At 53.5% G+C, this 27,075-nt stretch overlaps 2 protein-coding genes, 1 long non-coding RNA gene and 1 other non-coding gene across 10 annotated transcripts; 2 read left to right on the plus strand and 2 right to left on the minus strand.

Moving 5' to 3' along the window:
- Positions 1–607: 607 nt before the first annotated feature.
- ERAS (ES cell expressed Ras) lies at positions 608–1,309 on the minus strand. The gene has a single exon (XM_059385754.1). It carries the CDS (start codon positions 1,307–1,309, stop codon positions 608–610), a length of 702 nt encoding a protein of 233 aa, XP_059241737.1.
- A 3,990-nt stretch (positions 1,310–5,299) lies between these two features.
- Positions 5,300–25,772, minus strand: HDAC6 (histone deacetylase 6). Of its 6 annotated transcripts, none has more exons than XM_059386019.1 (29): positions 25,648–25,772; positions 24,414–24,536; positions 24,193–24,321; positions 23,961–24,049; positions 21,946–22,030; positions 21,805–21,845; positions 21,007–21,103; positions 20,763–20,860; positions 19,497–19,601; positions 19,292–19,360; positions 13,384–13,510; positions 13,223–13,288; positions 13,071–13,130; positions 12,897–12,986; positions 12,461–12,567; positions 12,310–12,377; positions 11,901–12,066; positions 11,672–11,800; positions 11,379–11,547; positions 10,958–11,091; positions 10,311–10,379; positions 10,016–10,208; positions 8,681–8,830; positions 7,227–7,401; positions 6,602–7,110; positions 6,397–6,516; positions 6,116–6,262; positions 5,892–6,020; positions 5,300–5,707 (listed from the first exon to the last, which is right to left on the minus strand). In XM_059386019.1, exons 2-29 carry the CDS (start codon positions 24,504–24,506, stop codon positions 5,639–5,641), a joined length of 3,483 nt encoding a protein of 1,160 aa, XP_059242002.1. In that variant the 5' UTR covers positions 24,507–24,536; positions 25,648–25,772; the 3' UTR covers positions 5,300–5,638. The 6 variants fall into 6 exon arrangements, with proteins under 6 accessions (XP_059242002.1, XP_059241998.1, XP_059241997.1 ...); XM_059386015.1 differs by lacking the exon at positions 25,648–25,772 and adding an exon at positions 25,286–25,303 and having other exon boundaries at positions 24,193–24,318; XM_059386014.1 differs by lacking the exon at positions 25,648–25,772 and adding an exon at positions 25,286–25,303.
- LOC132007734 (uncharacterized) lies at positions 11,469–18,479 on the plus strand. Of its 2 annotated transcripts, none has more exons than XR_009401426.1 (3): positions 11,469–11,559; positions 14,850–15,015; positions 17,311–18,479. It is a non-coding gene; the product is annotated as an uncharacterized LOC132007734 (long non-coding RNA). The 2 variants fall into 2 exon arrangements; XR_009401427.1 differs by having other exon boundaries at positions 18,332–18,479.
- On the plus strand, positions 19,821–19,924 carry LOC132007910 (U6 spliceosomal RNA). The gene has a single exon (XR_009401466.1). It is a non-coding gene; the product is annotated as a U6 spliceosomal RNA (small nuclear RNA).
- Positions 25,773–27,075: the final 1,303 nt, after the last annotated feature.

A 27,075-nucleotide genomic window follows, 5' to 3' on the forward strand; every position in this document is an offset into this window, starting at 1 on the left:
TTAGGTTATATGTACAAGGGCAGGGATTTCTAAGTGCCTTGCTGGCCTCTACATCATTTGCACCCACAAAGCAGGGCCTGGCACACAGTGGACTCCCCCCAGCATTTTTTTTTCTTTTCTTTTTTTTTTTTTTATTTGATAGATGACAAGTAGGCAGAGAGGCAGACAGAGAGAGAGAGGAGGAAGCAGGATCCCTGCTGAGCAGAGAGCCTAATGTGGGGCTCGATTCCAGGACCCTGGGATCATGACCTGAGCAGAAAGCAGAGGCTTTAACCCACTGAGCCACCCAGGCGCCCCTCCCCAGCATTTCTTGAATGAAGGAATTCTCACCATTCAAGGAACAGTCTCCCCAGTTTCACTCGCACCCACGTAACACTTGGCACAGAGGCAGCTTTGAAACCTGAGAACACCATTTATTTAATTTGGCTCACAATCTCCGCTCACCAGTAACCAATATGATGCTGCACATTACCAAATGCCCATCACCAAATGAAAACCTCCCGAACAGAGGGACTCATCTATCCACAGTACACCAACAGTGTCCCACACAGCTAGGTGCTGGGGGTGGGGGAAGCGGGGTGCGGGCCACTCTTCCTGACAGAGATCTTCAGGCCACAGAACAGCCGCAGCGGCACATGGCCTTCTGGTGCCGGGCCTTATCCCCACTGGCTCCTGCCATGGCCTCCTTTGCCATGGCCTCCCGGACCTTTTGGATCTCCTGGATGAGCAGGGTAAAGGCCTCCTCTACGCCTTGCCGTGTCTTGGCTGAGGTCTCCACGAAGGGGGCCCCCCAGCTCTTCGCAAGGGCTGCCGCAGCAGCCCGAGCATCTCCAGGGCTGCTCACAAGGTCACATTTGTTGCCCACAAGGACGAGGGGCTGGGTGCGATGAGGGCCCCAGGTGGCTCGCATCTGCTGCAGCTGGGCTAGAGACGAGGGGTCATCCAGGGCGAAGACCCCCAGCACGCCATCCCCAATGGCCACGCACTGGTCACGCAGGGCCCTGTGAGTGGCCTGCCCCGCTGTGTCCAGCACGTTCAGAATGCAGCCCCCGTGGCCCAGGGCCACCTCCTTCCAGTAGGAATCCTGGATCGTGGGGTCGTGGTCTTCCACAAAGCACTGGTGGTTCAACTGGATGGTGAGCGCGCTCTTGCCCACACCGCTGGCGCCCACCACAACCGCCTTGTACTCGGGCAGCTGCTTGCCGACACTTTTGGAGGTTGCCTGAGCCTTCTGGCTCTCCTCCTGAGAGCTGAGGTTCCACGTACCCAGGCCCAGATCAAACATGTTAGGGTTTCTCGGCAGCGCCATTCCTCCGGTGGGCAGCTCAGGGAAGATACGGACAGCAGGCCCTGTGAGGGAAAGAGAAAAGACAAGGGGGAGAGGCGGGGGGGGGGGGGCGGGGGTTAGGCAAGACCATTGGGGGCAAGGGGTCAGCTGGTGTCATGGAATCAACATTTAATAAGTGGCTAGGTGTGTGCAAAGCACCTTCTAGTAGGCTGTATACCTTATTTATGTTGCTTAATCTCTGTCCGTCTCATTCCCTCTATGTGAAGGCACGGGTTTTAAGAGCCCCTTTATTGAGTTGTAATTTCTATACCACAGTTAATCTAGTTAAAGTTCACGATTCAATTTTTTTTTAGCATATTCACACTGTTGTGCAACCATCACTGTAATCTAAGAAAATTTTCTTCACCCGGAAAAGAAAGCTCCTGCCCATTAGCAGCCCCTCCCCCTTGGGCCTGGGCTGGTGGGGATTTGGGCCAGTTTTGATTTTGGTTTCCGATCTTATCACTGTTGATCCCCAAGCCCGGCACCGTGTGGGTCACATATTATCTGCCGAGCGACATTCCTGTCCCCAGGGAGTTTGTATTCCAAAAGGTGGAGACAATAAATGAAATAAATGGGCAAATTATGAGGTCGGTTGGTCATTAGCATTAGAATTTAGTCTTTCTTACATATTCAGCATGTGGCTATTGAGAACCCACTGTGTGGTGAGGACAAACAACTGGGGAAAATAGTTAAAATAGTCAGCAAACCCCTGCCCCCAGGAACGTGACGTGATCAGGAGGACAGACAACAACAAAGATAAATAAGTAAAATGTCCTGTAATAATAGGTGATAAACAGGCTGGAGGTGCTCGGTTCAAGTTAGGCCTCTTTATTATTATCTAATTTTCATGCATTATTTCCAGCGTCTTCCTGCACACCGGGCATTGTGATGGGTGTGGGGAAGGAAGGTGGGAGGTGTGGGGGTGGGGAAGAGGCAGCGAACAAAATAGACTGAAATCCCTGCCCTTGGGAGGATTAGATTCTGGAAGTGAGAAGGAGACAATCAACAAAATAAGCAAGTAAATTATCATGCAGGTAGGAGAGGATGGGCACACAGCAGGTGCTCAATTAGTGCTAGCTATTAATAGCAAATTACCATTAAACTTATTCAATACACATCCTGGTCTCCTTCTGTGTGGCCTCACGAAATGCATCATAATGGCTGCGAGCCCGAGGCTTTCTGTAAACCCCGGAGGAGAATAGCGGTTTTGGGGGGCAGATGGTGGGTTCAAGGAATCCGGGGGGGGGGTTCGGGGGGATTTGGGAGCTGGAGGTCAGGGTTGGGGGGTGGGGAACGTCCCAGATGGGGGTGCAACTGTAAGGTCCTCAGCCCAAAGAGACTCCTGGCAATAGTTATTAGATGCTCTGGCTTAGAAAGAAGGGCCATGGTGAAAAGAGGTAAACTGAGGACAGAGCTGGGGGGGGGGGATCCTCGAATGCTTCGGGAACAGAAAGGGAGTAGATGTAGCAGCAGCGAGGAGGCTGCTGCTGTGGTCCAAGGCCCTCGATGGAGAGGTCAGAGTCTAAGGTGGAACTAACCGCCAGGATTTGCTCGGAGAGTCAAAGGCAGCGCGAGGGGTGGGGAGGGGTGAAGGCTAACTCTCGAATTTGGGGTCCGCGCCACTGGGAATTCTTGGGTGCTCGCGCCTGAGGCCGGGGACACTTGAGACGGACTCTGCCCCCTTAGCAAAGGGCTTCGGGAACGGTAAGGCGCCGCAGGAATGATTTCCCAGGACCTGGGCCTGCAGCAGGGGAGCCGCCTGACGGCCCCGCGACACTTCCCACCACCCAGGAGAGGCTGAGCCATCCCCCACCCAGGCCACGGTGTTGGCACGGAACAGCGAGGCCTTAGCAAGCGAGGTAGCGGTGGCCGTTTACCCGCCGGAGGTCAAACGGCCCGCCGGGGAACGCACCGACGGCAGTGGGGGTCTCGCCCTTCCCTAGTGACACCGAGCCACTTATTGTGGCCCGGGAGCTATGAGAGTCCCCGTAGGGCCCTTGAGACCCTGTGATCCCTTCCTGGAGCCACCCGGCCCCGGATTCGCCCAGGATCCAGGGGTGCACGTTGAGGGGAGGCAGGCGCCAGAACGTGAGACCCTACGAACGGACACCCGCGCGGGGCCACACTTCCCTTAACCGGGGGAGGTGCGGCTGGGGGACCCACAGGTTTTCCCCTAAACCTGTCCCCTGTGGTCCCGCCGGCCCAGCTCACCCGGTTTTTTCTAGGGTGCCGGGGCGCCCCAATCCCGAGGCTCGGGCCTGCTGCCCCTGATTCCCGTGCCCAGGTCTGTCTCCACCGAGGCTCCCGAGCTAGGGGCTGGGGGTGGGTGTTGGCCCCTGAGAATGGGAGGAGGTAGGGGAAGGGCCCCCTTCAAAGCCCACCTCCGTAGCTCTCCCACAGCCCACTGCGGAAAGGCCTCCCCGCTCGGGACCGGGGGCTGGAGGCCCGGTGGCCTGGCTCACCTCGGTCCTGGGAAAGGCGGGAGCGCTCGACCTGAACCCACCGCAGCTGTGACAGGACTGACAGAGGAGGAGATGCTCCCACCCCGCCCCAAACCGCTGGGGGGAGGTGAGAGGCAGGGGGCGGGAGGGGAGAGGGAGAACGCATGCGCAAAGGCCTCTCAGACCCCTCAGCAGGCACGCCCCCCCCTTCCCCAGGGGTGGGTGCGGGGTCCTGTCCCCGCCAGTAACCAGCAACAGGGCACAAAGGAGGTAGTCTTAGGGTACACGGAGCCAGTGGTGGGACCTCCCTGTGTACCCCCCGCTGCACCTCTCCCTTACCTTGCCCCCATCCGGGAGGTGATTACGTGTTTTTGGCGCGCAGAGGGTGTAGCAGTTTTGACCTGAGTGGCCAGACTTTGGCATAGGTCTCATGGGGGCCTCAAGTGGAGCCTGGGCTGCCTTAAGTAGGCTTTTTGGAAAGTAGCTTGGAGGAGAGGGTTGTGCCTGTTTCTGGAGGGAAGGAGTTGAATGGGCGGTTTATGGTGTCAGGGCCGAAGGAACCTGATTTGAGGTGGATGGGTGTCAAGTGCAAACATTTCCCAGACTCCCTTGCAGCTATGGCAGCTATCTGATACAGATCTGACCAATGAGATGGAAGGCTACGTTTGGGGTGGGGGGGTGGCATCCAGAATGCTCCTTAAAATAGTCATGACTGAGGTAGCCACAGCCCCTTCCCCTTCTTCTTAACTGGGGCAGTGCTCTGGTGGGTATCTTGGGTTCATAAGGTGACCATGAAAAAAAGTCTAAGAGACCTCAGCCTGAACTGTTCTGAGTTGCCAAAGAAATTCTCATTATATGAGAGAAATAAAATGCCCAAACTCTCCTCCAGTTCCTCACCCCTGGTCAATGATAGGCACTCCTTTTCCCAGGAGGTTCCCCATGACCAACCAAATCTAAGCATGTGGAACCTAGACCATGCACACCCGAATCAGGACAAAAAGACAGATAAGGAGACTGAGGCCTGGGGGGGGGGGGGCTACTTCCGGATGGCTGTCTTGCCTTCTCAGCCCAGGGTGTAGCCGGGACTGGCTGTGAGGCTATTTCTAAGGCAGGCACTCATTTGTTCCAGAATTCCACCTTTTAATCTATAGTCGAGCTGGTCGAGCTGCCTGCCCGACTGCCATTCAGTTTCCTGGACACTGGATGGGCAGGGGTTGACCTGATAAAGACCCATGCCCTCATTCCTTCATTATTCATCAGACCAGGGGTTGGCCAGGGGTGTGGGTTTCTTCACCCACTTAAGATCAAAAGGCTCTCGGGGCACCTGGGTGGCTCAGTGGGTTAAAGCCTCTGCTTTTGGCTTGGGTCATGATCCCAGGGTCCTGGGATTGAGCCCCGCATCCGGCTCTCTGCTCAGCGGGGAGCCTGCTTCCTCCTCTCTCTCTCTGCCTGCCTCTCTGCCTACTTGGGATCTCTGTCTGTCAAGTAAGTAAATAAAATCTTTAAAAATAAAGATCAAAAGGCTCTCTCCAGGTTTTGTAACAGTTTGTTCCTTTATTACAAATGGAACTCTGCCATATATTGTCAGTTGATAACCCTCCCTCCAAAGTATCAGCTTTGTGATATCAGCCCCCTCTTGGGACCACTGAACTGCCCCCCCTTTCCTTCCAGGGCAGAGTAGATGGAGTCCCTCAAACAGGCAGTGGGCAGAGGGAGATTTACAACTGATCATCACAGTCCTCTTACAAGTATTTATGCTGAAATTGGCACCCTTGGGGAGGTGAAAAGTGTCTTCAGGATGGGATGGAGTGACGCTGCCCCTCATCCAGGTCCTCAGAAGATGGAGAAGGGGAGCACATTCTGACATTTAGAGTGAGTGAGGTATGCACTCCCCAAACTTGTTCTGGTGAGCAGCATTCTTCACATCCAGGAGAGCCTGAGGAGGCAAGAGGGGGTGACTTAGAGAGAGTGAGGACCCCTGTATCTCAGCCAGGGGGCTCTCCGACACCAGGCCTTGAAAACCCTTCTCCTGGAATCTCCGATCGCCCCTTACCCCGGCCCGAAGGTGCGTGTGTGAGGGCGTGTGTGTGCGTGCATTCTTGGGGCCGCCCAGGACCCACCTGGTGGTGGACATAGGCCTCACAGTTGTAACACCAGGTAGACAGGTCGATGTAGCTGAGGACCAGCGGGTGTCCTGAGACTTCATGGTGTTGGAGCATATGGGCACCGACATAACGGCCACAGTAGACCTGAGGTTGGGGATGGAGTGTTGGGGGGGGTCAGTAGCTGCCAGCAGTCAGCTACTGGGATGACCTCCGCCCCACCCCCTTCTGCTGCTGCCTACCTGATAGCAAGACAGACACACCCAGTTCTCCTGAAGGGTTCCACAGTCCTGACAAGGCTGGGTCACGTCCAGGCCCGATTCAGGGACAGGACGTACTGCCTCCAAATGGGGACACCAGGGTAGCGGTGTCACGGCATAAAGCACGACCTGAAGTGGGTGACACTGAGTCAGCTAGGAACTCCATCTCCCTGTTATGTTTCTCTACACCACATGCTCCTACCTGGAGGCACGTACGGGCAAGAGGAGGACGCCACGGTCTTCTCCCTGAGCCCTGAGCTCACCTGGTCAGCGTCAGCATGCTCCCCAAAGCTCTGAGTCAGCCTGGAAGCATCCCTGTCCTGACCTCCTGCTGCCTCTCCTAGCAACCTCTCGTCTTCTGGGATCTGAGAGTCTGCTGCCTCCTGGATGCACAGGGGTAAGAGACGCATCTGAGAGGCCAGGTTCTTGCCCCTTCTTCCCCCCCTACCTGGGTGTGGTGGGTCTTACCTGAGCCTCGCTGTTTAGGTCCAAGGTCCTGAGATTCTCTGTCAGCTTACTGGGGGATATTTGGGTTGTCGCTCCTTGCGCAGGGGAGGCTGGAGGAGTCTGGTTGTCAGTACATAAGGCTGGAGGGGTTTGGATCATCTCAGCTCCCCCCACAGCTTCCTCTGAGGGGGTCTGGTCAGGTGTGGCTCCTTCCATGGCTGCCTCTGAAGGAGTCTGGTCCACCGCAGCCTCTCCTGTGGCTGCCTCTGAAGGGGTCTGATCCGCGGTGTCTTCCCCGGTGGGAGCCTCTGAGGTTTGGTCCTGGCTGAACTCCACTACAGTGGTCTCTGACTTAGCTTGGTCTGGAGTGCATGCTGCCACGGGTGATGCTGAGGTAGGCTTCCCTGCGTCTGTATCTGGAATGTTCCTGTCTGGTGCAGTCATCCCCACACCTGACCCACGGTTGGCTGGCTGGGTCACCTTCTTGGTGATCAACTTAGAACTGGAGGGTCCCTCCTTGTCTTCAACCTCTGGAACCATGGGAGGGAGATCCTTGAGTGCGGGTGTTCTCCCCCATCCTGCCTCTGATCCCTGCCCTCTCCCAAGCTCCCCAGTGACTCCCCCCCCATTGCCCACATGTGCTCACTCATGACCCGCAAGCTGCGCCAGTATCTGCGATGGATATGGGTGGTCTCAGTGATGGAGGCCAGGGCCCCTGAGAGTGGGGGCCGCGACAGGGTTAACAGTGGTGGCGGGTCCCCAAGGAGGGAACGGGTGCAGGCAGCCATGGACTCCGAGATGGATGTCAGGTTATAGCCACCCTTTGTTAAGAAAAAGGGGAGGAAAAGGTATGTTGGGGGGGGGGGTTCCTCATGGAATTTGGGAGGCAAGATGTTTTGCCTCCCAATCCCCCTTCATGGCCCTGCAAGTCTGGCAGATGAGGACAAGTGAGGAGAAGTGCCACCTGTCAGATGGGCAGCACCCACCATGTGGAGTGGCTGTTGAGGGAGAGAAATTAGGAGGTCAAGTACAAGGGAATAACTACCACAAATACAGTTAACACCGAGGGTGACGTGAGTAACAGCGGACATGCGTGGAGCCCTTGCTGTGCGCCAGACCCTGTTGTGAGCGTTTCACGTGTGTCGACTCTCTTCATCTTCACAACCACATGTGCTCTATCCGCACGAAGACCTCCTTGTCTCACACTTTTTAGAAACCCCAGTCTCTGCTCTTTCTACAGATAAAGAAACTGAGGCTCTGAATGGTTAGATCATGCGTCTGAGGCCCTAACGGCTGATGGGAGGCAGTGCTGGGCTTGGGAGCCAGGCTGTGGGATGGAAGAGTTCATGCTCTCCACCACCGCCCTGGCACCGGGACCACCGTGGGATCTGGAAGCAGCCAATTAATCTCTGCTGGCAACTGGCCTTATCTGCTCAGGGGTGAAAACAGCAGCACATAAGGTGGCCGAGAGGGTTCGAGCCATGTGCGATGCCTCACAACAATAAGAAACTACTGAGGCAGGGCCTACCACATGCCAGGCACTGCTCCATGTGTAGCCAGTTCCCTCTTACAGATGAGGAAACTGAGGCATGGGGGGGGGGGGAAGGGACACTGAGCGACTTCCAAGAGGTCCATGAGTTTGCTTTGTCTAGGGAGCTTGCTAGAGGTGGCTCAGGTAGTGGAAAAAACTTAGATGCCAGAGTTGGGCTGCTTGGGCTCAAGCCCCGGCTCCACCATTACTGAGTGTGTGACCTTGGGCAAGTCACTACAGCTCGCTGTGCTCTACAGTTCCCCTGCTCTTGAGAGAGGAGAATGCCAAGGCCAGCAGACTCTACCTTAGCAGGCTGCTTTGTCAAGTAAGTGAATTTGTAACACGATGTGCTGGGAAGAGCGAATGGCATGTACTCAGCACTCAGGGAAAGCTGTTAAGCCGGTGTTAGGATAAATGCCCAGTACGTGCCAACAGTCCCAGGCGGGCACTCTCAAAGCTGAGTTTAGGAAATTGCCCCGAATGTCTCCTCCAGCCAGCTGAGAGGGCAGGACTTCAAGCTTTCCAAACCACCACCCCCCCACCGTAGGAAGAGGAACTGAGCAGGTTACCTCAAGGATTAAGATGATGCGGCCATTGGCAAGGCCCATCAGCAGGTGGGTGAGGTGGGCATAGCCCTCGGGTGACACCTGGCAGCCCCCCAGCGGGTCACCCCGTGCAGCGTCAAAGCCAGCTGAGACCAGCACCAATTCCGGGTTAAACTGAGGCAAGGAGAGAAGAGACACATGGGTGTGAGTGTGGAGGCCTGGGTAGCCAACATGTGAAGGCACCCCAGATGCACACAGATGCAAGTCAGAGAGCTGGACACCTGCAGGCCAGGGGACACAAGACTAGAGCCACGAAGACAGCAATGGGAGGACATGGAGACAGGATAGACTCAGGGTCGCAGAGACACAGAGACACCAAGACAGATCAACAGAGACACGAACACACTGAACAGAGACTTAGAGATGTGACACAGAGACATGGAGACATTTCTAGAAATGGACAGATGGAGACATGAGGCAGAGACGGGCAATGTAGAGACTTAGATGTCAGGAGCCGGTAACATGGGACATATGTGCATTTATATAAACAGTACCAAAGGGAGGTGCGTGCACACACTTCCATCGCAGAAGGTGACAATGCAAGTGCCACACAGAAAATGATCACATATCCATATATGATCAGACAGCAGCATACAGACTGAACCAACCTCATGTTAATCACACGCACACAAAATAGAATCTCACAGAGGGGACAGTAAGCCACAGCGACCCCTGCAAAGACACAATACTACACGTGCCATTACCCAAGTCACAACAGTCCCTCTGTAAGTCTCTCTCTCACACACACACACACACACACACACACACACACACACACAAACACACAGTGCACACAGTGCAGTCACCTACAGGCCCCCACGCAGTCAGGCAAGGACAGACAGGTCACTACCCGACACAGACACACACACAGCCACAGCAGACGGCCAGAGGGAGGCCTGTCACGCACACCCTCCCACACGCACAAAGCCATACACCAGCTGTTGCTGAGAGAGCAATGTGTAGTGACAGACGGTGTCCCAGCCGTCAGAGAGAGAAATGGCAGCGGCCAAGAGGCATGTGTGTGGCCTCACACACGTACTCCAACTCCTCCCCGCCTGGCATGTGCCATTCCACAGAGCCTGTAGGCACGCGGGGCCGCCTCCCCCGTGCCCGGAAGTCCCTGACGGTCGCACACAGAGAGGGCAGCCATGGAGAGCCACTCTGCAGAGGTGGGAATGGGCCAAGGCCATAGCTGAATCACAACCCCCCCCCCCACAGCCATCACCACAGCCACCCATGGGACACGTGCGGGCCCGCAGTCACCCACGTAGTCACTGCCATGTACAGCCTATACTTTACCTCGTAGGCAACAGGGAGCACCAGACGATGCCAAGCAGCCAGGTAGTCGGCGTCGCCCACACGGGGCCCATTCCATGCCACGTTGACAGTGAAGCCAGTGCCCGCAGCCCGGCCCGTTTGGCAGCTGGCACCCTCATCCCCCATGGGGAAGAAGGTGCCGTGATCATAGCGGTGCAGGGAGATGTACAGCACGCTGCCGGGAAGGGGGACCGTGGCCAGTTAGTGGCCCCCCAGCACCCCTGAGGCTGGCTGCCCCCCTTTCCCGGACCACACCCTGCCCCCCACCCTAGCTCACCTCGGGTCTTCCTCAAATATGTGCTGAGTGCCATTACCGTGATGGACGTCCCAGTCCACTATGAGGATCCTGGGAGAGGGAATGGCTCCTCAGTGACCTGGGACACTGGCCCACCTGGGGGGAGGGCAGGGCCTGGAGCCCTGGGGACTGTCTATGGGGGCATTTGCTGCTGGTGGCAGGGACTCTGGGTCCCTGGGGAAAGCAGAGGGTGACAGGTTGGTGGGGCCTATCAGAGGAAGGGTGAAAGCCAGAGCCGGGGTCCTGAGGTCTTCACTGTGGGCCCAAGCAAGTGCTCGGACCCAGACCCCCTGTCCCCCCATGGGTAAATGTGGGGAGCCAGATACTGGGTATTCTGAAGGAAGCACTGAGGCCCTGGACCCTGAATTCTGTCACAACAGCCGTCGGAGGCCAGAAATGAAGGAGCAGGGGGACCCCGGATGTTGATTTATAACTGCCTGGTGCCACAATCTGGGGGTGCTATCTGGGTGAGCACTGCAGGGCTAGATCCTGGTTCCTCTTCTGGGGAAGTGCTGGGCAACTGTACTCTTCGGTGTTTCTGGGTAAGTCCTGGGGGAGCTGCCCCAAGGGGCCTGCTGAGTAAGCACTGGGCTGGTAGTGGTGGAGGGGGTGGCCCAGGGAGCTCTCACCGCAGCGCATGCCCACTGATGGCTTGGGCATGGCGAGCAGCCACAGCCACAGAGTTGAAAAAGCAAAAACCACATGCTGCATCCCGCTCAGCGTGGTGTCCCGGGGGCCGCACCACAGCAGCGCCATTCAAAACCTGGGGGAGGAGCAGGAAGCAAAGACTAGACCACCTGCCCTCAACGCTTTCTCTCCCCTTTCTTCTCTCCTTCCGTCCTTGCCACTGCCCACCCCTCCCCACCCCCCCCCACCGCTGCTAGGGGCTCCCAGCCCCCATTCCCCCACTGCACTGGCCAGTAAGCAAGGCCTCCCGGGAGCAGGGGTCCTCCTCCCCAGGCCCCTCTGGCCCAGCCCTACCCTCCCAGAGACCCCCACTCCGCCCCCCAACTTCCCCAGAGCGTCACCCCACCCCCACGGGGGAGGTACCTCTCCGGCCAGCACGGCCTCCACCAGGCGGCAGGCGGCGCCAGTGGCCAGCTGCGCACAGGCAAAGGTGCCCGGGCAGATGTAAATGGAGTCGAAGTTGGAGCCCTCGCGGTGCAGCTCCCGGGTTTTCATCTTCGCTGTGGCCCGCAGTCGACCTACGTACTCAGCACTGGAGGCACAGGTGGGGCACAGGGGTCAGGTGCTTCCAGCCCCTTCCCCCAGGGGGTGGTGGCAGGTGTGCCCTGAGGCCCCATCCCACCCCAAGCACAAGAGTTGGGGGGCGGCGGCTTGACCTGTGGCAGGTGAGCAGTTCTGCGTCTGTGGCGGGACGAGTGGGCAATGTAAGGCAGCGCCCCGCAAGGCCCAGTTCTTCCAAACGGCGCATGATCCGAAAGACTCGCTGAGGCATCTCTGGGTGGTGGCTGGGGAAGGAGGGGGCAGGAACCAGAGGCAGGGCTTAGTGCTTGAGGAAGGGAGAGGGATCTCCCTGTCCACTTAGCCGATGGCCCTCTGACTGCATACTTGTCCCACAAGTTGTAGTGACCCATCATCCGCTGGTCATAGACCAGCCCCGTGCGAGCCTGTAGCACGGGCCACGTCGGGACTGCGAGCGCTGGAGGCTGCCACGGTCCATCTTCTTCCTTCTCCGCATTCTCTTCCTCCAGAAAGTCCTCCTCCAAGGTCTCAGCTGTAAGGGGAGGCCACATTCACCCTGTTCCCCAACCCTGGATCCCTGGAATACTCTGGAACTCCGTTTACCCCAATGTGAAAGGGGTGGGAGGCGTGAAACCAGGGTCTAGTGTGAGAGAGAGGGCCTGACCTTCCCCACCAAGGGGGCCCCAGGAAAGTGTGAGGAGGGTCTGGAAGAGTCTCTCTCCCAAGGGCTCATTCCATGCTTGACTCCCCACCTGGCCCCCTCCCTGCCTCCTACCTGATCTTACGAGGACCTCCCAGAAGGGCTCCAGGGCTTCCAGAGCACAGGACAGGGACGTCTGGGCACTAGAGGGCAGGGGAGGGGAAATGTGACCAAACTGCGCTGAGCAGCGGGGGTCCCACTTCTCTCCTCCTCCACCAGGGCTCACCTTGGGCAGGGGGCACCAGGAGACTCCAGTATGGGGCAAGGGTCTCCCAGAAGGGTGTGGAGGGAGGCGCTGACACCCTCAGCCAGGGAACGGAGGTTGTAGCCACCCTGGGAAAGGAGTGTGGGGGGGGGTGGTCAGGGGAGAACCAGGTATTACCAGGGAAGAACAGTAATACTACTATTAATGGTGCTGACTACATATCAAGCAACGAGGAATTTGAAGGGGGACTTCCGTTTCGGTCACTGAGCAGTGCTATAAGGCCATCGCCTTGATTGCGGCAACAAGGGAAGCAGGGGCACGAGGAAGTTCAGTGACTTGGAGGAGGTTGTCCAGCTAGTGAGTAGAAATGCTGGGACAGGAACTCCTGCCTGACCTGAGAGCTTTGTTCTAACGTCCTCCTGGATCCACGGGCTGACACGCAACGTGAGTCACTCACCTCCAGAGACAGGATCAGCTTGCCTCCTGCCAGACCCATGAGCAGGTGGGTTAGCTGAGCAAACCCTGCCGGAGTGGCGGCCATCTCACCCTGGGAGGGGCGGACGTGGAGGATCAGCCTGGCACCGTACAAACCCCCTTCTGTCCATCTACCACCCCCGTGAGCCTGCCTTACCTTGGGGTCCCCTTGGAGGGCATCAAATCCAGCGGCCACCAGGACCAGCTGGGGCTGGAACTGAGGGGGAAAGGGACTACATGAGGCCACTTGCCCTCACGGCCCAACCCTCAACATCGCTCCTGTCCCAACACACCCCAGACCCCCAGGACCTCAAGGGCGACTGGCAGAAGGAGGTGCAGGAAAGCAGCAATGTAGTCGGCATCTCGCATCCCCACCTGTGGACAGAGAGGCACGATGGGGATGTTCTGCCCTCTGGCTGAAGGGGAGGGGTGGGCCTCACTTCCAGGGCAAAGGAGAGGCCGACACTGACCTGGTTCCAAGGCACATTGATGGTATATCCCTGGCCTCGGCCAAAACCTACGGTGGACCAGTTAGAGGCCTTCAGGTGGGGCCAGAACCGACCCTGCTCGTAGCGGTGGATGGAAAAATAGAGGACGCTAGAGGGAGAAAGGAGAAAAAAAGAGGTGGGGGCGTTGAAGAGTCAATGATCCCAGACGCCCCAAGCCACAGCTCCCAATTTACTCAACCACTCGTTCATTCTCTCATTAATCTCCCCATTAAGCCTTTATCTCCTGCATCCATTCATTCTTCTGTTTAGTCACCAACGTCTGCACCTGCCCATTCACAAATTCTCCCACTTATCCATTACTTTCCTCACTTGTTCACCTGCTCTCTCACTGGCATGCCTCCCTTGGAGAACACTCCTGCCCTCCTCCATGCCAGCTCTGAGACCCTGACAGCTATGGGGTCTGTCTATCCCAGGCCTCGAAGGTTCCTGGCCCTGTGGGGGACTCAAAATCGTATCAGCCTGCCCCCGTGCCTCCATGACCAAGGTGATGGTAGCAGGATGAATCCTGTGATGTTGGAGGCCCACCAGGGGGCACACAGCTCTTACCTGGCAGGATCTGGCTAAGGTGGCAAAGAGCAGCAGACCAGGCTGGAGAACTTAGTGCTTCCCCTGAAGGATGTGGGAAGACTCAAAGGTGGGGGGTAAGGGGGCCTGGAACATGGTTCTGTGTGTGTAGCTGAGCTGAAGTGGGGGCCAGTTCCTTCTCTCCAATTACCTTACAAGGCACCTATACTACTTGTATTTTGTAGGTGAGAAACTGAGTACTCAGAGCAGTGAGGACAGAAAGATGGAACAGACGCTGAAAAGACATGAAGGTCCATGTTCTGAAAGAAGGCCCAGCAGGGGGATTCCTGAGTGGCTCAGTCGGTTAAGCATCTGCCTAGGGTTCAGGTTATGATCCCGTCAGGTTACGATCCCATTGGGTTATGACTCCATCCCTGGGATGGAGTCCCACATTGGGCTCCTTGCTCAGGAGGGGAGCCCGCTTCTCCCTCTGCCTGCTGCTCCCCCTGCTTGTGAATCTGCACGCATGCACTCTCTCTCAGTCTCTCTCACAAATAAACAAATATATTTGATGGGGGCAATCAAAATGAATAATCTCTCAACCATCCATTCATCCATCTGTTCATCCACTCCCCATCTCGTTCCAGAAAGAATTATAAGGCAACAGTTTTATCTTTTTTTTTTTTTTTTTAGGAAAATGCAAGAAATAGTGGTAAGCAATAAATCCAGACCAACTTAGTGACATTTGAATAAATGCTGAAAATGTGGTTGTGAAATCTGATGCAAGTGATTTGGAAGATTCTTAAAATCAAAGAAAAGCATCTTGGAACCCATGTGAAAGCTCTGGTCTTGAGTAGGTGGGAGATTATGGGTTTACTTTTGACTCTGATAAATATCAGTTCTAAAATTTTTTTTTTCTTTAGTAAGTTAACTTACCAGTAGAGGAAGAGAAACGCACAGTGGAACAGAAAGATGACCATCAGGGGAAGAAAGGAATGAAGAAAATATTTGAAGAAGGCCTACCCCATGAGAGACACCAGAGCCAGTGGAAGAACAAACACTGAAGGAAACTAAGTTTATAAAGCAAAGGTAGGAGGTATTTTTGTTTGTTTGAAAGATTTTTTAATTTTTATTTTAAAGAGAGAGGGAAAGAGAAGGGCAGAGGAAGAGGGAGTGAGAGAGTCCCAAGCAGGCTCCAAGCCCAGCCCAGAGCCTGAGGAGCCTGACACAGGGCTCGATCTCATGACTCTGAGGTCATGACCTGAGCTGAAATCAAGAGTCTGATACTTAATTAACTGAGCTGCCCAGGTGCCCCAGCACAAAGTTTTAAAATAAGTTCCACTGATTTCCAGGGGAAGAATGGTGCACTGATAGTACAGGTTCACCTCCTTGCTCTCCCACAATCCCAGTCAAAAGACAGTAAGAGGAAGTTTAAACATGTATCATCCCAGAAAGATGGAGAAGGAAAGAAAGGATGTCAGGCAATTAGAAACTTCAACAAATCTCTGGGAAATAGTCTTTGAGGCTCCAGGGGTCCCATGGGACCCTGTCTCATGCTTAGCAGGTGAGGGAGGGTCCCCAAGATGAGCTGAGGTTTCCGTTCTGAGAAATCAAGGGCAGATCCAGGTCAATGCACACAAAATCAGTTCTGAATGGCCAATTCACTGAATGACCCATTCACTAGATTTCCTTGTTTCTTTTTACCACTTAGCCTTGGTTTACCTGTTTCTATCATCTTTGTAGTAGTATTTTAAGGCCTGATCAATGTCTCCACCCAGGACCCTGCTGATGGAGTTAAGAGCCCCAGGGATGGAGAGCTAGGAGATTGAAGGGCATGGATAAATGTTTTTTTTTCCCCCAATTATATATTCTTATTCTTAAGAAAGAATATATATATTCATAATTCTTCATATCCGTGCATATCGTCAATTAACATATCCACCAAAGAACACAGTGATAGCTTCCAATGCATTTATTAAAAGAAAAAGAATGATTCATGACATTAGGGAATTCTTGTTAATTTGCTTAGAGACGATACTATGGTTAAGCTTTTTTAATTATTATTTTTAAATTTTTATCTTTTTAAAGATTTTATTTATTTACTTGACAGACAGAGATCACAAGTAGGCAGAGAGGCAGGCAGAGAGAGAAGGAAACAGGTTCCCCGCAGAACAGAGAGCCCGATGTGGGGCTTGATCCCAGGACCCTGGGATCATGACCTGAGCCGAAGGCAGAGGCTTTAACCCATTGAGCCACCCAGGCGCCCCTGGTTATGCTTTTTTTAAAATTTAAAATGTTTCCTCTATGTTTTAGAGAGATGTTCAAGAATATTTACAGAAAAAATGATACAGTAATCTGGGATTAATTTCAAAATATAGGAGGATGGCAGTGATGGGAGGTCCAAATGAAACTAGACTGGCCACTTGAGTTGATAAATGTTGAAGCATTCAAGAAGCCAGAAATGGGGCGCCTGGGTGGCTCAGTGGTTTAAGCCGCTGCCTTCGGCTCAGGTCATGATCTCAGGGTCCTGGGATCGGGTCCCGCATCAGGCTCTCTGCTCGGCAGAGAGCCTGCTTCCCTCTCTCTCTCTCTGCCTGTCTCTCCATCTACTTGTGATTTCTCTCTGTCAAATAAATAAATAAAATCTTAAAAAAAAAAAAAAAAAAGAAGCCAGAAATGGACAAAATAACACAGGAGCGAAAGATTAATAAGGAGAAAAAACAAAACAAAACAAATGAAGTATAAAAAAATAAACACTAGAGGCACTGCCGTCATTTGAGCATCTAACTCCTGATTTTGGCTCAGGTCATAATCATAGGGTCATGGAATCGAGCCCAGCGTCAGGCTCCGCACTCAGCACAAAGTGGGCTTGAGTTTCTCTCAGCAATGCCCCCACCCCGCTCACTCTCTCTCTTCCTGCCCCAAAATAAATAAACAAATCTTTTTAAAAAAATAAACACTAGAGGGGCGCCTGGGTGGCTCAGTGGGTTAAAGCCTCTGCCTTCAGCTCCGGTCATGACCCCAGGGTCCTGGGATCAAGCCCCACATCAGACTCTCTGCTCAGCGGGGAGCCTGCTTCCTCCTCTCGCTCTCTCTCTGCCTGCCTCTCTGCCTACTTGTGGTCTCTGCCTGTCAAATAAATAAATAAAATCTTTAAAAACAAAACAAAACAAAACAAAAACACTAGAACAGTGGAGATGGCCCAAAAGGCCAAAAGCTAGATTTGAAGAAGACAGGTAAAACTGACCAATGTTTGGTGAGGTAGAGAGTTTAAAAAAAAAAAAAAAAAAGAGAGAGAGAGATACCATCTCAAGAAGAGATCCCCTGCCTTATAACTGGCATTTGACAGGACCCCATCTAATGCATGTCATCTCAACATGACAGGTTGAGACCTGTCACTGGACATTTCCTGCCCCCACCCCAGGGAAACATCTTTCAGGAAATAGACTCCTGTGCGCCCCAGCAGAGCTGGCCCAAGACAGCCACATGCAATGGCGCCATATTTGGTATGAATGCCAAGCAAGAACTGCTAGACAGCTGAGGCAAACCGAAGAAAACATCAAGATTTATTATGATTATTATTACTTATTTATCTGACAGACAGACAGAGAGAGAGCACAAGTAGGCAGAGTGACCAGCAGAGGGAGAGGGAGAAGCAGGCTCCCTGCTAAGGAGGAAGCCAGATGTGGGGCTCCATCCCAGGACTCTGGGATCATGACCTGAGCCGAAAGTAGATGCTTAACCACTGAACCACCCAAGCATCCCACATCAAGGAAATCTTGAAGCACTTCTAATGACTCCTCTCTAAAAACAAGCTGAGGAATGAGGGGGCATAGAAACAGACAGGGAGAAAGTGCTTTTGGAGATGAAAAGAATGTCTAAATACATAATTCAGTGGAAGGTCTTCAAGGTATAGCTGAGGAAATCCCCCAGGACACAGAGCAAAAGGGAGAAGAAAACACGAGAGAATACAACACAAGAGACCAGGCAGAATACGTACAGTAGAATACAGAGGAAGAAAGCATCAAAGAAGAATGTGTCCAGGGACTTAAGAAGGGCCCAAGTCTTCAGAGGTAAAACGTCTAACCACTGCTAAGCGGAACGAAGGGGCCAGGGTGAGAGTTCAGAACACCAGGGGTGGAAAGAAGAGACTAAAACCTTTGGAGAAGGAAACAGATTACTCAGAAAGGAATACAAAGCAGACATCTGTCAGCAACACTGAATGCTGGAAAATAACAAAGTCGTGTCTAGAGAATAGCCAACCCAGATGAAATAATGGACCGTGGGAACTCGGGATCCACCGGGAACAAGGGGATTCTATGCAGTCGGTTTGACAGAAGGCTGGATCAAACAACTACCTAGTAGTGTCCCTACTGACAAGGACTTGCTCAATTACTTTCTGCAGGAAGGGGAAGCTGGTACCACTTTTCTGGAGGAAGTCTGGTATATGCCACTAAAGACTCATTGAACATTGTATCAAAAACTGATGATGTACTATACGTTGGCTAACTGAATTTAAATTAAAAAAGAAATAAAGCATTTTGACCCCCTGACCCAGCAATCCACTATTGGAAAGCCATCCTCTACATATACTCGCAGAAGTGTAAAGTTACATATTTTTTTAAACTACAGATTATAAAATACATAAAATTATATTTTTTCCCCATAGAACTGTCTGTTCTAGCAAAAACTAGAAAACGCCATCAGTGTCCCGGGGCTAAACGACCAGAGGTACGGCCATACAGTGGGACACTGGTGGGTTTTTAGAGGCACTGATGTGGAGAGGTGTCCACAAAGTGCTGTTAAATGGAAAAAGCAGGCTTCCAAAGAACGTAGAGAGGACTGTCTCATTAGGCAGTGTGTTAGTGATAACATTGAATATTCAGATTCTGTCAGAATATAACCTAAACTATCAATTAGTTATTTGGAGGTGACAGGAATTACAGGAGACTCACTGCTTTAGACATTTCTGTATTGTTCAATTCTGTTTAAACAAACACTTTGCAATTGTCCTAATCAGAAAAATAGTCATTTGAAGTTCACTCCAGCTTCAAGGTCAACAGGTAAACAAGATCTCCAAGGACCTGGGGGCTCCTGTCTCATCTCTCCCACTTCTCTGTGTGACCTTGTGAACTGTAAGCCTTGGTTCCCCCATCTGTAAAATGGGGAACCCAAGAGACCCTGTCTCGGAATGAAATTAAGTGACAATGCAGACATGCAGGGAACAGCACAGAACCCGGTTCTGAGGTGGGCCCAATGAATCTGAATGCCTTCCCTTCCTTCCTGGGCCCCTTCTGGTTGGGCCCATAAAGGCGGGGGGTGGCTGGGAGTCTAGCATCAAAGGTGGCAGGCACTTGGAGCATACCTGGGGTCCTGGTCAAAGGCAAACTGTGTTCCTTGACCATGGTGCACGTCCCAGTCCACGATAAGGACCCTGTGAGGAGGATGGGGTGGGGGGGTAGGTACTATAGAAGAGCATCAAGGTGCATCCTTGGCGGGGGAAGGGCCCAGGCCAGGACACCCTACCCTGTGCCACCCCCATCACACCCGTCCTGTGGCTTGCTGCTGACCTCTGAACGGCGTGCTTCTTTTGAGCGTAGCGGGCAGCCACGGCCACATGGTTGAACATGCAATATCCATCCATAAGACTATGCTGGGCATGGTGTCCGGGAGGCCTGGGCAGGATACGGGAGGCCACAGATTGAGGGGGGAGGTCCTCCTCTACAGAGGCAGACTCTCCCCTGCTCTCCAATTCTAGACCACTAACGTCCCCAGTGCCGATGTCTGCCAATCGGCCAGGAACTGAGTAACGGGGACCCCAGACCTCTACCCCTGGTCTACTGCTCTCTACCCAAAGGAAATTTGGTAATGTTCATGGAAGTTATCAATGGATAGTGCTCACTTTGGCAGCACATACACTAAGATTGGAACAAAACAGGGATTAGCATGGCCCCTGCAGAAGGGCGACATGCAAATTCGTGAAGTATTCCACATTTTTGTCACTATGTGATACAAGTGAAACTAACAGAATGCCACAGGTTATCTAAGTTGGAATTGAAATTTAAAAAAAAAGTAAAAATTATCAACACATACAGCCTCACACCCGTCCTGTTCCTGGAGACTCAGACCACAGCCCATGTAACAAAAAGGTTGAAATGACAATGTTTCTAAATGGATAATGGTATTTACTGCGACAGGTTTTAGAAATGGCCAGTGACTTGGGGAGGGGGAGACCAAAATGCCCAGTGCTAGGGGGCTGGCTAACTTCCTGTGCATTCGCACTGTGGCATTCCACACAGGTCTAAGGTATAAGCATATACCTTTGAGAAAAGCTTAACAAGATGTAGATGTGAAAAATGCACATGTTCACTGCTACTACCACTTGTGGCTAAAAAAATGGGACGGGGGAGGCTGTATCTTCCGCAATTCACCAGTTCCGGGATGCCAACAATGCTAAGAGGTACAGTGATTTCACGTGTCAACAACAAATGAGAGAACGCTGCTAAATGATTCTAAGACACCACTGTTTGTAGGATGAATCTGGATTTCAAGATGACCCGATGTGGATCTTAGCATTGATGAAATAGGGCATTTACTCCATGAATAGGCACAGAAGGTTTCTGGGAGCACACGTGAGTCATTGGTTACAATTACAATGACTACCTCCAGGACAGGAAGCAGGGCTCTGGGGGATGGGGTGGGAGACTTTTTTGGTGCTCCCTTTTTTACCTTTCGACTCTTGACCCTGGGAACATACCACCCATACCAATACATTTTACATTTGAAGGGGGGAATTTTTTTAAATACGAAAAAAAGCAAATGCTAGTAGGTCCTACCTGATGATGGCCATGCCATTCCGGATCTCGTTCCCCAGGACCGCATCCACCAGCCTGAGGACAGAGCCTGAGGCCAGACAGGCACAGGTATATGAGTTCTGAAGAGACAGTGGGGGACAGAGAGGGAGTAAGGGAGAGAGCAGCCCTGTCCACTCCATTACTCCTCCCCAGGATGTGGTGCGCCTGGGGATGGGAAACCCCAGGACTGCCACCACCCTTCTGCTCTCACAGTTCTTATCCATACCGGATGCAGGTAAACTGAGTCATAGGTGTCTGCTAGGATGCGGAGCTCTCTCTCATTCATGTACTGGGTTGTCTCCATCAGATCGATGTATTCTAGGCTGGGGACACAGGAAAGGAGATTCAAGGGCCTGCCTCCTTCCTGGGCCCTCGTCAGGGCACGGTCTCTTCCCTATCTGAGCCCTGGTCAAATCAGACCCCCTCAACTGTCAATCTGGTTGGGGGGTGGGGGGAACAGCTGTGATACAGAACATGTTCCCTGCTTCTTCCCTAGCCAGCCTCATTTCCAGTAATATCCCTTGTCCCGTGCTGTCACCACAATAAATCCTACCCTCAGGCCGTTGGCCACACTGCTGCTATAGCTGTGTGTACTTTCCCTCAGCTCTCCTCTTCGCCTGACTTGCTCTTTCTCAGCTCAGATCGCCCCTCTGCCAAGCTAGCTTTCCTTGAATCACATCACGCTGGGGCCCTCACTCTGGGTTCCTGAAGCCCCACTGGGGGACCTCCGAGCACTCTGTCCACACACCCACCCTCTGTTTACACACTAGACTATCATAACATTAGCCTTTCACGGGCTGATGATGCGGCAGGCACCATTCTAAGCACTAAACACATCTCGAACCCTCCCGAGGAACTTCTGTTTGCTAGCTCCCATGTGATAGGCGAGGACCCTCAGATTCAGAGGCTTAGCAACTTGCCCAAGGCCACAAGGCCCAAGACATCCCTTCCCAAAGAATCTGGCCTGCCCTGGTTGGCTCAGGGCAGCCTCCTCCCCATCTCTACAAGGCTTGGAAGCCTTCACCTGTGAACCAACATCAGCTCCTCCTTTTCAGCAAAACGAGCCTGGAGAGACACAAGGAATAAAGGGCTCAGGCACTGGCCACACCCAGGCTCCGGTAGCTCCTGCCCACCACCCACCCAGGGTGTTGGCTGGGGGACTCACCTGGAAGGACACGCAGCGGTCCAGAAGGCCCTCCTGGATCAGCTGTTCCTTGATGGCATGGAGCCGCTCAGGGCCTTCAGGGAAGCTGGTTGACAAGACATCCAGACACACACACACACACGAAGGGACATGGGTGAGTGGCCCCTCTGCTCCTACACATCTTCCTCATCCACCTTTAACAGTTGGTCATGTCAGAGACTTTGGGGTCAACCATGATGCCTGTTTGGCTCTGTTCTTGCAATACGTTGAGAGCCTGCCCCTCTCCTTATCACCCCCACTGCTGCCACCAGGACCTCCTGCCTGCGATCCTGCCCTCAGCTCCTCACTGGCCTCCCTGCTTCTGCCCTCACTCCCCCAACGGCCCCTTCCTCCACACAGCAGCCAGACATTGGCTAAAACCCAAATCGGATGACATCCCTCCTCTACTTAAAACCTCCTTGTGGTTCTCATCGCCAGCAGAGGCAAAGGCCAAGCCCTCCACATGCTCTGAAGGCCTGGAACCACCAGCCCTGATGCCTCTCAGATGCTGCCTCCCAGTGCTCTCCCCTCACTCCCCCTGCTTCTCCTGCACTGGTCTCTCCCTGTTCCTCCATCCAACTGAGTACTTTTCAGCTGGCTCCTCGCCCTGCCTAGAACAATCTTCTCCCAGATGTCTCCATGGCTCACTCCCTCATTTTCCAATCCCTGCTCAAAGATCCGTGAGGCCTTTCCTGACCATCCTATTTAAAACTGAATTCCCCTCCAACACATTTTCTGCCACTCTCCCTCCTGCGTCGGTGTCTCTCCACAGCACTCACTGGCTGTCTTCCCCTTCTAAAATGCAATGCCCGTGAAGGCAGACATTCTGTTTGTCTACTGTGGTGGCCCTAACTCCTTGGGAGATGGTATGTCTATGTACTCAATGATGAAGTCTTTTGCCATCACCAGCCCTTCTATTGGGATGGGGGCAGAAACACGCAAGTGCGGTCACAAACAAATGATGACACGGACTAGGAATGTCTCAGAAAGCAGATGTGGGGGAAGGGGAGTGGCCAGAGCCCTCTCTGAGAAAGTCTCCTTGAGATGTGAATGTTAACTACGAGGGGAGAAGGTGGAAACGAGTAAGCAGAATGGCCACGGTAAAGACCCGAGCTGGCTGAGCGCCTAGCCAGGGTGGGTGAAATGAAGCGAAGCAAGTGACTGGCTGATGAGGTCACCAAGGTGTCATGGCACCGGATCACGTGGACCCTTAGAGGCCAGAATGAGGAATGTGGACTTTACCTTGAGGGCAATGGTGTGCCCTTGAAGGATTTTGAGAAAGAGAACACAACCATAACTAATGGAATGCTCTATGTCAACTATATTAAAGTTGGAAGCTAATTTAAGAAAAAGAAGAGAACATCATCTTGTACCTATTATTATTTTTTTGGCTGCCGTGTGGAGGACAGAGGGATGAGGGTGGAGGCAGTGGGGCCAGGGAAAGGCCTCGGTAAGACTAGGTGAGTGATGGTGGTTGGAGTGGAGGCAGTGAGGCGAGGTCAGGTACTGAATACATTTCCAAAATGGAGCCAAAAGGATTTGCTGATGGATTAAAAAATGTGTGAGCAAATGGGAGGTATAGTTCTCCCACGTCTGCATGAATGTCCTTTCTTCAAGGAAGCCTTCTGTGAACCCCGGATGCTAGTCTAGGGTCCTCTATCAAACACTCTTGAATCCCCTGGTCTGAGGTCATCCTTCATTAAACACCTCCTACTGCTGCTGGCTGTTTGATGATTTGCTCTCCTAGTCAACTTATTAGCTCCTTGAGAAGGGACTCTGTCTGTCTGGCCCGACCCATCTGTATCACCAACTTCCAGAACACAGTGCATATTCAGTAAGTGTTGGCCAAATGAAAAGAATCTTTTCAAGCCTAAACCTCACCTCTCAAAATCATCTGCTTCCAGTCTCTAGGCTAGCAGAAGAATGGCTTCATTCTTGCTAACAGGCTCTAAATGGGTTTGTGTGGTCAGGGGACAGCCTGGAGAAAGCAGCCTCACCTGTCATCCCAGAGGCAGTGGAATTCATTTAGCTGCTCATCGAACACCAAGCCGGTGCCAGACAGTGTCTTGGCCTCAAGGTTCAGATCCTGCAGGGAAAAAAAAAAAAGGGAGACACCGATCCATTCAGGGCCCAAGTCAGAAGGAACACCCCCCCACTGTCCAGGAGAGAAAACCTCAGGGTTTTCATTGTCACAGGAGGCTAAATCCATTGAGGCCAGGCCATTCTCACCAGCCCGTGCAGGCCCACGATTAGGTCTTGCTCTGTGGCTTGGGTGAGCTTCTTCATTCTGCCTTTCTTCTTTACCTCTGCCAGACTAGGACTGGAGTGGAGTAAGGCACCCTTCTTAACACCTCGCTTCTGCCAAACAGAGAGAAGGGTCAGATTCCAGTGCATGGCTCACTGCTCCTCCCCGCCCCCCTCTCCGGATCAGGGCAGGTCTGGGGCCTCACCGACGTGACGCTGGAGTCGTGGGGGGGCGAATGGGGGTTATGCCTACTCCTTCGCTGCCTGGTTGTGGTAGTATCCTGGCCGGTGGAGGTCATGGTCGGGGAGACTTCACCCCTGATGCCGTTCTGGGGGGTGGGGTGGAGATGACTACGAACGGACTGGAGTGCCCTGAGGACCCCACACCCCAGACCCTACCCAGGCCCCGCCCCCTACAGAGTCTCCATCCTTTCTGATATCCTACTCCCCACCGCCTTCTAAACTCCTCCCCTTTCAAGGCCCTCTCCTTTCACTGGGGTGTCCAGTCCACCTGGTCCCGCCCATTCCATTAGGCTCCACCCCTTTAACACTATTCTTTCCCCTCGAAAAGTCTTGTCCTTTCACGGAGCAATAAATCCCCGGGCTCAGTCCGTCCTAGGGCCGGCCCCCTCTAGCTGATCACCGCCCTTTCCGCTCCCCCAAGTCCCACTGCCAGACTCTTTCGTTCCTCCAAGCCTCGCCAAGACCCCACCCCCTCACAAATCTGCCCCTTCCAGCTAATCTCCCAGGATAATCACCCACCCTTTCACTCAGCCAGACCCAGACCCAGCTCCGGCCCCGACTCCACCCTTAACGATCCACTTAACTCCACCCCTTATCGGGCCGGACCGGCACCTTCCACTTGGCCAGATCCCACCCCTAACGTTTCAACTGGCCCCGCTCCTCGGGGGACTGCCCCTTTCCTTCCACCAGATCCCACCCCCTGCTCAAACCCTACCCTCAAGCTCCACCAAACCCCTTCAGCCAGTTTCGGGCTGCCTCCCGCCAGTCCCCTCCCCTTTCCCACCCCCGTAACTCGACGCCGACCAATCCCCTTAGCGCCACTCACGGGGCTCACCCATTTTCTCAAACTCCGCCCCGGGCTCACGCCGCCAAATTCCTGGCGACCTGCGGGACGGCGGGTGCTAGAGGCCCTCTTTTCCATTGGGCCGGTCTCTCTACTGCCCGCCCCGATCCCGCCCACACTGCATGTCGCGGCACAGGGCCGCGCCCCTTGCGCACGCCACACCTCCCGCGAGCTCACAAACGCCAAGTCAGCACGTAAGCGCGTCAGCGCGCTACACTGGCCGTGCCGCGCGTGCGTAAAGTGCGCGCCGGCGGTTTGAGGCGGTGTTCGGGCTCAAGCTTGCCCCTCCCCCAACCACTGCCGCTGTCCTCGCGGCTGCAGTGGCCGCTGTCCGTCCGTCCTTGTCCAGTCACCTTAGGAGTCCTCCGGACCCGCGCCAGTTGTGCCGCACGAGGACTCAAGAGAACAAGCAAGCAAGCGAGGGAATTAGGAAGGGGAGTCTCCTCTCCTCCCGGCGGCTTCCCGCGCGGCGAGCTGTGATGACGTAGCGCGGGGCGGGCTGGGGACAGGGCCCCGGAGCGGGGTTGACACTGGAGGATGGTTGGTGGTGGCCAAAATGGGAGTGGTGATGATGTTAAATACTGTGAGGATTTTCTGAGTTAGTATGCACTAAGATGGCCCACAGGAAGCACTCTCTAAATGTTAGCTGCTGCCATTCTGCTAGGGATATGGAGGGTAGGATGGAAGGAGTCTTCCTGGGGGCAAGTAATTGTAATGATAGCAAGTAATATGTGACAGGCATTGTCGTAAGCCACAGTGCTGTGGCTGTTGTTATTATTGTTATTCCTATCATTAAGGCTGCTTCGCAGATAAGGAAACTGAGGTTATGCGACTTAGCCATGTGATCTTAGGGAAGTTACTGAACATCTCTGTGCTTCGGTTTCTTCATCAGGCAAATTGTGATAGTAGTCCCCAGGGCTGGAGCAGACTCAAAGAGGGGAGTTTTACTTGGACAGCAGTTCTCCCTCCAGCCCCCCTCCACTGGGTAACCTCTGTTCCCAAATTGTAATAGAAAGCGTGTGTCTGGGAAGTAGGGGGAGTTGTACCCGTGTACTCTTCCAACTCCCTCACACGCCGCCTTGTCTCCATGTCTAAATGTCAGCCCCGCACGAGGCCGGTTTTCCTTCCTAATCTCCCTCTCTCATTCTTCACCATTTCCTACCGGGCTGTAGGCTGGGGCTGAAGAGATAAGCGGTCTGGGGTTCAGCATCGCTGACTAACAAATAGATTGACAGCCCCACTGCCCAGTAGCCTGGCCCTATGTCCCTTTTAAAAACTTCATTTCCACCCTTCTCTTTCCTTCCACTCTTTTCCTACCAGAACATGTTTTGGGTTTTTTTTGTCCCAGTGGAAGAGGATCAAGCCCTAAGACTTTTAAGCTTCCATGTGCTCCAAAGAAAATGTGATACACGCTGAGGAACATTCTGGGGGTTATGATGCCTGCAGAGTAATAGAGAAAGGAGCCCTTTAAGACCCATGGCCCATTTTTCTTTATAGTCAGAAGACAGATTCCTGAAGAGCAGAGGTCAGTAAACTTGTCTATAAAGGGCGAGATAGTAAATATTTTAGGCCTTGCTGGCCACATAATGGTTTCTGTGGCATGTTCTTTCTTTTCCTTTAAAAACGAAGAAATGGGGGTGGGAGGGCAGCTGCATGGCTCAAGCAGTTAAGCATCTGCCTTCCACTCGGGTGGTGATTTCAGGGTCCTAGGATCAAACCCCGAATCAGGCTCCCTGCTCAGTGGAGATTCTGCTTCTCCCTCTCCCTCTGCAGCTCCCCGG

This window comes from Mustela nigripes, chromosome X, assembly GCF_022355385.1.
Source record: "Mustela nigripes isolate SB6536 chromosome X, MUSNIG.SB6536, whole genome shotgun sequence".
NCBI lineage: Eukaryota > Metazoa > Chordata > Mammalia > Carnivora > Mustelidae > Mustela > Mustela nigripes.

Bases quoted from the DNA above. Each gene is read 5' to 3' on its own strand.
- HDAC6 (XM_059386019.1), bottom strand. From the start codon at position 24,506: ATGACCTCCACCGGCCAGGATACTACCACAACCAGGCAGCGAAGGAGT. The intron at 13,131-13,222 runs GTCCTGGGGGTC...TTTCCCCCTCAG, and splicing joins TTCTGCCAGTCGCCCTTGAG to TTCCAGCCCCAGCTGGTCCT. The intron at 7,402-8,680 runs GTAACCTGCTCA...TTCTTAACAAAG, and splicing joins GCATCATCTTAATCCTTGAG to GGTGGCTATAACCTGACATC.
- ERAS (XM_059385754.1), bottom strand. From the start codon at position 1,309: ATGGCGCTGCCGAGAAACCCTAACATGTTTGATCTGGGCCTGGGTACG.